The sequence below is a fragment of the Cicer arietinum genome, chromosome 3 (genome assembly GCF_000331145.2).
Source record: "Cicer arietinum cultivar CDC Frontier isolate Library 1 chromosome 3, Cicar.CDCFrontier_v2.0, whole genome shotgun sequence".
In the NCBI taxonomy this organism is placed as follows: domain Eukaryota; kingdom Viridiplantae; phylum Streptophyta; class Magnoliopsida; order Fabales; family Fabaceae; genus Cicer; species Cicer arietinum.
The window spans coordinates 68,631,201-68,640,685 of record NC_021162.2 but is presented as its reverse complement, the minus strand read 5'-3'; the positions used below and the strand labels follow the sequence as shown (position 1 = coordinate 68,640,685).

The 9,485-nt window shown below is 32.8% G+C and overlaps 2 protein-coding genes across 2 annotated transcripts in view; both read left to right on the top strand.

Moving 5' to 3' along the window:
- Window positions 1–1,706, top strand: part of LOC101512165 (F-box/kelch-repeat protein SKIP30) — a 4,451-nt gene extending 2,745 nt beyond the window's left edge. Inside the window, exon 2 of the mRNA XM_004493634.4 lies at window positions 216–1,706. Coding sequence (XP_004493691.1) covers window positions 293–1,345 — 1,053 coding nt within the window. The 5' untranslated portion in view covers window positions 216–292 and the 3' untranslated portion in view covers window positions 1,346–1,706. The remainder of the gene's footprint in view (window positions 1–215) is intronic.
- Window positions 1,707–3,724: 2,018 nt separating this feature from the next.
- Window positions 3,725–7,714, top strand: LOC101511852 (uncharacterized). The gene is made up of 10 exons (XM_004493633.4): window positions 3,725–3,943; window positions 4,023–4,190; window positions 4,279–4,444; window positions 5,308–5,364; window positions 5,467–5,537; window positions 6,300–6,378; window positions 6,473–6,532; window positions 6,701–6,804; window positions 6,893–6,953; window positions 7,186–7,714. Exons 1-10 carry the CDS (start codon window positions 3,816–3,818, stop codon window positions 7,555–7,557), a joined length of 1,266 nt encoding a protein of 421 aa, XP_004493690.1. The 5' UTR covers window positions 3,725–3,815; the 3' UTR covers window positions 7,558–7,714.
- The last annotated feature ends 1,771 nt before the right edge of the window (window positions 7,715–9,485 follow it).

The following is a 9,485-nucleotide window of genomic DNA, read 5'->3' as shown; positions in this document are numbered from 1 at the left end:
GCTGCTGTTTGATTCATTGAATGGAAAATATGTTGTCTTGTTTGTGTCTGATATCTAATTGACGGAAATCTACTATGATTTGTAGACAACAAATCTTTGTTCAAACTTTGTGCGTGCAGATCTAGTGACCATGTTTTTCAAATTATTGCTGCTTCTGACATGTAGAATTTTAATTTCTCAAGTATCACAATTTCTGTATACTGTTGTGATTGCAGGTGAACCTTCCATAATAGCAGGAAGTCAGTGGTTGAGACATAATAGACGTATATGAAACAGTGGTTATAAATTTATAATGTCTGGACTGATTGAAGGCCTTCCTGATGCTGTTGCAATAAGATGTCTTGCACGCGTTCCCTTCTACCTCCACCCGAAGTTAGAGGTTGTCTCTCGTTCTTGGCAAGCAGCCATTCGTAGCCCAGAACTAATAAAAGTTCGAAAGGAAGTTGGTTCATCTGAGGATCTCTTGTGTGTCTGTGCTTTTGATCCAGAGAACGTATGGCAACTGTATGACCCTCTAAGAGATCTCTGGATTACCCTTCCTGTTCTTCCCTCAAAGATCAGACACCTTTCTCACTTTGGTGCTGTATCCACGGCTGGAAAGTTGTTTGTGATTGGCGGTGGAAGTGATGCTGTCGATCCTTTGACCGGCGACCATGATGGATGTTTTGCAACCGATGAAGTCTGGTCATATGATCCCGTAATCCGGCAGTGGGCCCCTCAGGCTCCAATGCTTGTTCCCCGTTCTATGTTTGCATGTTGTGTTATGAATGGAAAAATTGTTGTCGCCGGGGGATTCACTAGCTGTAGGAAAACAATATCTCAAGCAGAAACGTATGACCCTGAGAATGATGTTTGGACTCCAATGCCTGATCTTCATCGCACTCATAATTCAGCTTGTTCAGGAATAGTGATTGGAGGAAAGATGCATGTACTGCACAAGGATATGTCAACAGTGCAAGTTTTAAACAATGCAGGGACTGGATGGATCGTCGAGGAGTGTGATTGGCTTCAAGGTCCAATGGCAGTAGTCCAGGATGCACTTTGTGTTATGAGCAATGGATGTATCATAAAGCAAGACAAAGAAGGGAAAAAGATTATAAGTTCAGCAACAGAGTTTAAAAAGAGAATTGGGTTTGCAATGATTGGACTAGGCGATGATTTATACATGATTGGAGGCTTCATTGGACCTGACAGATGGAATTGGGACATTAAGCCATTATCAGAAGTTGATGTTCTCACACTTGGGAGTGAGAGGCCAACTTGTGAAAGACCAACTTGGCGCCAAACAGCTCCAATGACAAGGTGTCGAGGTACCATTCATGGTTGTACACTGCTGAGAATTTAGGCCCTGCCTTTCTAGCTAGACTTTCATGTACTTTGTTCTAAAGGGGATTTGCATCCCTGCAACTAGACAAAGAGTATTTGTGTTGATAACATGCGGTAACAAGGTGAGTTTTTTCTGTGTCTGTTACATTTGAAGCAAAATAGCAGCAAGGTCCATCAGTAAGCAGTTAACAATCGGAGCTACTTCACTTTGCAATTTATCATTTACTTTACGTATGATACGGAGAACCGCTTCATATAGCACAAATCAACTTCATTTAGTCCTTTTCTTTTACTCTTTTCTGATGGTAGCTCAGAGGGATTATGTTCCAAAACTTCATAATCTCATAATTTTGTTAATATATGGAAATTAAATTTAGCTATGAGATGGATTTAATTCTTTCTTGACTAATTATCATTCTAATTAGTGTTAAGAGAGTTAAGCTCGAGATAGTTTATTTAAGTTGCAAAATTTAGAAAATATTTTATTTTATGATTAATTAACTTGTAACTTGGGTGAAAATATATGATACGCAAAAAATGTTAGATTTAATTTATATATATTATAAGAGTAAAAAGTTAATAACTAGAGTTATATATATTAGCAGAAACTAGACAGGATTTTTTCGTCTGTTAAGAATTAGATTAGCACGTAAGTCTTTTTTGTCGTTCAACAAGTTCAATGTGTTCTGTGCTTTCTTGAAATCGCGACTTTGTTGGTGCTCACGGGTCATTAGTAAAACCACGTTTAATATTGAAAAATTTAACAAACAAGTTGGTAGCTGAAAAAGAGATGAAGGGGAATAATTCGGTTTCAAAGTGAAAAGAGATTTTGGGTTCGAAGGGAATAATTTGTTACAAAGTGAAATTTTGGGTTTTAGGAGTTCGTGAGAGTTAGGACAAACTTTAAGACTTTAGGAGAGATATTTAAAAATCATCTACCAAAAAAAATTTTGTATCGATATTGAGAGTTAAATCTACGATGTTAATGTGTGAGTCAACTCTTTATCAATTGAATCAATTTTCATTGGTTATATAGCTTTATTTAAATACTTCCATATTAAAGCTAATCTTTTTTGTGTCTCATTTTTTCTGCACATTTGGCGTAACACATAGACACATCGATGCTTATATTTAAAGCAGCTTCCTTTATATTGTTGCATGTGACAAGGTGGCCCTAACTCTTTAAAGGGCCAAGCAGAATCTTAAAATATTTGTGATAACCAATTTGGGACTTGGAATATTTGTCACGAACCATATGAGTATGCACTCCATATTTTAGAAGTAGATTGAAAGAAATTTGGTTGATTATTGTAGCATCATAGTAGGTCTTACTGTAACACGTGTGAGTTCGTCAATGGCAGAATCGTCTCATCAATTCCTTTCATTTGCCCATCAATCACCTTCATTTGCACGTTCATCGTATTTGTTATTTATCAATGGCAATCACAAGCAATGTGGGAAATTTAGAGTTTGAAAGTGACTCAATTGTGGCGACTCTTTTATTTACACAAGAAATAGGAATATCAATATGGGATTAATTTCATTTTGTCCTCTTTTTTGGATATATAATGTCAACTAACCAATTTAATAGTATACATAGCTAGCATATAACAGATGATATATATAAATGAAGGTTGACTCTAAGGACTAATTTGTTTCAATTTTGTTTTTGTTTAGAACTAAAAATTGTGTTTTTGTTTTCTAAGAAACTAAATTGATTTCTATAGTTTTATTTAAGGACTAAAGTGATTATGGACTTTCAGATCAAAAAATGTAAATTAATATTTTCTGTGTCATATATAAAGTGATATTTCAGGTTTTAAAATGTAAGCCAAAATAGTTGTAAATAAATAAAAGAGTGTAATAATTTGAAAAAGTTAATTTTTAATAATTTGCTTGTGCTAATCATGCTATTACATATACATATATTTATAGTATAGTATTTGTTTTTCTTCTTATCCTAAGAGTTATTAGAGGAATTGGGCTTCAATAATTTAGAATTCACACAAAGCAATTAACCCTTAAGCTTAACTATTTGGTGTGATTGGTTAAATATAATAAAATATATAATATTAATATAAAACTAATAAAACTAATAATGATTAAAATTATATTAAAAATATAAAGTAGTGTTTTTTCAAGTGGAAGTTTATCATTGTGCTTCGACTTTTTTATGAAAGAATATTATAGTACATGCATATTCTTAATTGTTAGAAAATATTTAAATAATTAAATGTTACATCTTGTGTTACATATTCTTAATTGTTAGAAAAGATTTAAATAATTAAATGTTACATCTTTGTTGTGATTATGATAAAAAAAAATTAAAATATTTTATTTATTAAAAATAAATGATGAAAATTATATTTTAATATTTTTGTTAATGTAAGAGTAAGAAATGAGATATTGCGAGGAAGCCTAGTAGACTTTGGAGCATCGAAGTAAAGCGGCAAACCCTACGACACATTTTGAAAACTGCGGAAGCAACAATGGATGAAGAAGTCGTAACGGAAAGCAGAAAAGAAACAGAAGTAGCACCGGCACTCGTCTCCGTCCATCCAGACGGACACTACGTCGCCGTCGCAGTCGGACCGGAGCTCCGCGTCTTCGACCTCATGTAAGCTTACCTTTTCCCATCTCCGTTATTTCATTCATTCGTATTATCATTCATAACTCCATTCTCAGCATGCCTACAGTGGCGGTTGTGCAGCTTCTTTAGTTGACGATTCCGTTGACCAACCCTTCCATAAGGATAATATTAGAGCCATTCGATTCGGTGCAAATGGAAAACTCTTCGTTTCCGCTGGTGATGATAAAACCCTCAAGATTTGGTCATCGCAATCTTGGCAATGCATTTCCACCGTGTAATAATTCTTAACAAACCTCTCTCACTGGTTTCTCATCCATTTGCTTTCATTTAATTTATTCAATTCTGTTGTGCCGATGAATTAGGTCATCGGAAAAGAGAGTTACTGCGGTTGCGATAAGCAATGACGGTTTACATGTGTGTTTTGCTGATAAATTCGGTCTCGTTTGGGTTGTGGATCTCAATCAACCTTCACGTGATAAGAAGCCAACACCGCTTCTTTCTCATTATTGTAGTATCATCACTAGCTTGGTTAGTAACTCCTTATGTATGTTTTTTCTTATTTCGCGTTTGATTTGGTAAAGCAAGTAATGACCAGAAGAGTACATTGCATAACTCTATATGACAACTTTTTGTACTCCACTATGTTTGATGGTCTTTTTCGGTGCACCTTATTTGATATATAACATAATTTTTACTATAATACCTTTTATTGATGTAGAGAGAGAGAGAGAGAGAGAGAGAGAGAGAGAGAGAGACACGAGAGAGAGAGAGAGTAGAGAGAGAGAGAGAGAGAGAGAGAGAGAGAGAGATAGATAGATGAGAGTAGAGAGAGACATGAGAAACTAGAGAGATAATGTTTTATTAGAAAATGAAAACGGTATTTTGTTATTTTTAATAGCTTGTAATTAGGATAAAAAGTTGTCTCATAGTTTGGTAAGGGGTAAAACACCATTTTAGTCCTTGGCTTAGCAATAAATTCAAATTAGTCCTTAAATCATCAAAATTTCAATCAGTTTAGTCCCTAATGTTATAACAGTCATGGGCTATTTTGACAGTAAATTGTCTCTTTCAAAGACTTTTATACTAGTAAGTTATATTTTTTAGGGACTATTTTGATTATTCGATGACTAATTTGGGTTTTTTGATGAGTCAGAGACAAAAATGACACTGTCATATACTTTTGGGGACTAAAACGGTGGTTTACCCGTTTAGTGAGACAAAAATTCTTGTTTTTGTCTTGTCCATTGCTTCTTATTTTGTCCAGTCCCATGACCAGTTTCTAAATCAAATTGGGTACAATAAAAGTTGTCTTGTCCAGTCTCTTGTTTTTTAGCAAATCAAACGCACCCTTATCTTGTTGTTTCGTTCATTTAAATGTGAGATTTTTGCAGGAATTTTCACCAGATAATCGGTTTATTTTGAGTGCTGATAGGGATTTTAAAATTCGTGTAAGCTACCATTTCTATTTGTCTCATGATTATTTTTTAATTTAATTCTGTTTTTTTTTTTGTGTTGTTTGTGTTTATAATTATTTTGATATCATATCACAGGTTACTAATTTTCCCAACAATCCCTTAAATGGAGCTCACCAGATACAGAGTTTTTGTCTTGGTCATACAGAGTAAGAGTTGTTTTTACTAATCTTATACTAAACACTGAGTGATGCTTAAGGTTGTGCTGTGCATGCCCTTATCGCCAATGAAGCACATACATAATGTCCAGAATATATGACAGCACCGTACATTCATATATAGGAGTATACTCCTACCATTTTCTCTATGATAATGAGTCTCACCATAAAATACTACGAGACATCATACTTTTTGAATACTTTGTTTCTTTACAAAAAAATATTCTAAAACACGATGACAAATTGTTTAACCATGTCTTTCACACTCACTCCCTAGTTGATTGTCGTCATTTAGAAAAAAAATGAAAATCTTGGTACCAGAAATGTCACTTCTCATATCTAGCCAAATGGAAGTGTCGACTAAGTATATTAGTATATTAGTCATGTCCAAGCTATGTCCTCAATGTGTTGGAGCCAGGATTTTTTTCGTATTCCAACACCGGAAATGGATTGTCCAGCGTGTCGTATAGGCTTCATATGAGTGTCAGACATCAACACATGTCGGATACTTGGATATGCCTTCTACTTGAAGTGTCAGTTATAATTATATTTTTGCATTTGAGTGCAATCTATTTCAAATGATTATGTGTGGATCATCTTATAAGAATTTTACAATTCCAGATATTGTCAGGAAGATTGTTTCCCTACTTTCACTCTCACAAATAAATGAATCTCACATGTTTTTGATAAATGTTAAGCAAAAGTTGTCTTCCAGTTTGTTGATTTTTATATGTATCCAATATCTATGTGCAGGTTTGTTTCCTGCCTTGCCTTTGTTCCTGCTCAGGAAGGTCCTCATAGTCTTCTTTTATCTGGCAGTGGTGATTCCACAGTTAGTGTTTCTTTCAACCTTTGACGATGTCTCAAGCATACTTTTTCTTTTCTCGATAATTCTAAGTGAAAGTGACATATGTTGCTTTCTGCAGGTCCGATTGTGGGATATCTCCTCTGGAGCACTCCTAGACACTTGTGAGGTTGCAGTTAAGGTATTTTATTTTATATCTATTAGAGGTTCAAATATTTGTCGATGTTGATAGTGATACTTGTTAACATAAAATAAGCTTTAGTGATTTGAACTAGGTTGATATGTCTTATCTCTTCTTGTTGTCATACTTGCTGTTCACTTTATCATTCTTCATTTTCTGTTTCCAAAGGCAGGACTTTTAGAGTCCAACGGTAAAGCAGAGGAGCATGACCATGCTGTCACTAATTTGTGTACCACACTGGATGGTTTGCTTGTTGCTGTGTCCATTCAGAGGCAAGTCTCTTGCTATTGTATTCTGTTATATTTTTTTTCAGGGAAATTTAGTACCGTTTATTGACAAATTAATTTGATATCAATGTAGCTTGCGTGGAATTGTATTGTTGCGCTGCAATGTTTCTGCGCAAACACTTTCTGTTGCCAAGGTAATGTCTGTGACAACACATGATTGAAATGATCATCTACTTTTATCATTAGGTCCAATTTAGTTAGTCTCTTTTATCTCTAGATATCTATACTTCATATCTGAAGTTGGATTTCTACATATCTGTAACATTATGAGGCACAGCTAACTGCAAATCCATTGGAATGATAACATTGATTTCGGAAAATATTTGTGTCTAATCTCAGAAATTTATGCTATCGGCAATGCTGCAGGTTGTTTCTATTGCAGGAGAGGCCTTTATACCTACCTGCCTGGCGAACAACCCCCTTACAAGGGAATTGTGGATGGTTACAGGTGTCTCTAATTTACCTGGTTATAATTACCCCTCTTTGGCTCGTGTCCTAGTAATTTCTGGTATTGATGTTGAGCAAGAGCCAGTTGTTCTGGGTGACAATAAGATACCTGGAGGAGAAAAGCTGCTAGAAACATTGCAAGGAACTGCATCTGTTGACGATAATGCTTTTCTGGTAGCAGCTGAAGCAGTCAAAGCAGCAATGTGTAACCTGTTAATAAAGAAGCAATACCCTTCAGAGAATAGAGAATATAGGAAGAAAACCAGAAATGATAGAAAACTCAAAGAGTAGCAATGTGCAATCAAATTTTGTTTTTATTAATTTATGTTGCAGCTTAGCTCAGTTTCCTTGATTAGAAGTTCTCAAAGACTAAATAGTCTTGATTTGTGTCTCGTATTATTTATTTTTATGAATGAGTGTCTCAATATTAAAACCATTATACCATCAATTTTGTGGCCAGCCCTTTTCCTATGCCATGTCATCTAACCATTTCTAACTTGTTTGACAAATTGAGTGAGAGAAGTCGAGTTCGGTAGATGAACCTTAAGCTGAATTCATTGAAATATGGACTTTCAGCCTTTGAGTATGTATACCCAAAAAAACACTAAGGTACTGGAGTTGCCACCATAATTTAGAATGTTTTATATTTTATTTTATCAATTTATCAACAGTCAGACATAAATATATACTCTACTATTTATTTGTTTTAAAGATAATCGTATTTACTTTTTTCATTTACAAATGCATTCCGTCCTTTTTATTTTGGTCAATTAATTTTAATCTTTAAGTATTATTACATCGGTGGATAAAATTGTTCCATCAGTGATACATCTTGGCCCCTCCTCAATTGGAATATCGGATTTCTCCTAATTTCCTCATGGCAATCATATATCTACACGTCATCCCAAAAGAAAATAAATAATGAATAATGTTAACAACGTCCTATTTAATTATTTAATTGTCTCAATCGTTAGCCACCCTCGTAGGCCATAAAGAGCAACTGTACCATGTACATTTTCATGTATGATTGTAAAAGGATAATCCTGTTCAGATATATTTATATATAATCTTGTTCAATTATGGATATAATGGTTGTGTTGATAGAGAAGGACTTTTCATTGAATGATTGTTTGTAGGTGGTAGATGGAGATATCGTAATGTGGCTTACAATGAGAAGAAGACAACCATGAATGGGAGTCGAGAGGAATGAGACATAATATATTATCATCACTTTGCGTGTAGTAATCTCACTCTCTGTTTTAATTATTTAATTAATGAATTAAATAATAATATAGTTTTCAAAATGATTTATATAAATAAAAAAAATTGATGTATTTAATCTATATTTTTAATTAAAATATCAAATTTTTAAATAAAATTTTCAAATAAAATTTTCATCGTGAAGATAGTATTAAAAAATATATAGACTTAAACTTGTGTATACAAGTCAATAAAGATACAACACTTATATTTAGACAATTTTATTATCGTATATCCGACAACATATAAAATATTTTTCATTTTACTATATTTAAAATTCTAAAAAGAGAAGAAAAAAATATAAAACTAAAAACCATATAAAATATTTTCGAAATGCGGTGTATGTATGTCAACTTTGTAACGCGTATAATATCTATGAAAATTATTAAACACAACACATATACAAATATACAATAGAAGTATTTCACTATTTTTGTTTCAAGCAGAGTAGTTGAGTTTTGTTACGTTGAAATGTTGAGTGTAATGATTATTTTTATGGTTAGAAAAAAAATGTTAACATAAAAGACAAAAGAGTTAATAATCATAATATATGTATATTATACTTGAAGATTCATCCTTTTCTATTTTAATGATATTAAATTTGTATTATTTTTGATATATTTTATTAATTTAAATGAATAAATATATTTTTAGTAAAAAAATGAAAAATATATAAATAAAACTTATTAAGATAATACAAATTAATTTAAAAAATATAGAAATAAAATCTTAAAATTTTATTAAGTTGAGTAACATAATGATCCATTAAGAATTTTTAGATAACAAATATTTTTAAATTTTCACGTAACCTCACAACTTTGTGACAATGTTGATATATTAAAATTTGGCACATGATATATTTCGTTCCCACACGTATGTCATTTTTTAATTTGATTACTACTCTTTTGTATTGTGAAACTAATATATAATTGGTGTATGTAATTTATTTTCTTTTATAT

Bases quoted from the DNA above. Each gene is read 5' to 3' on its own strand.
- LOC101511852 (XM_004493633.4), top strand. From the start codon at position 3,816: ATGGATGAAGAAGTCGTAACGGAAAGCAGAAAAGAAACAGAAGTAGCA. The intron at 6,533-6,700 runs GTATTTTATTTT...CTGTTTCCAAAG, and splicing joins CTTGTGAGGTTGCAGTTAAG to GCAGGACTTTTAGAGTCCAA. The intron at 6,805-6,892 runs GCAAGTCTCTTG...ATATCAATGTAG, and splicing joins GTTGCTGTGTCCATTCAGAG to CTTGCGTGGAATTGTATTGT.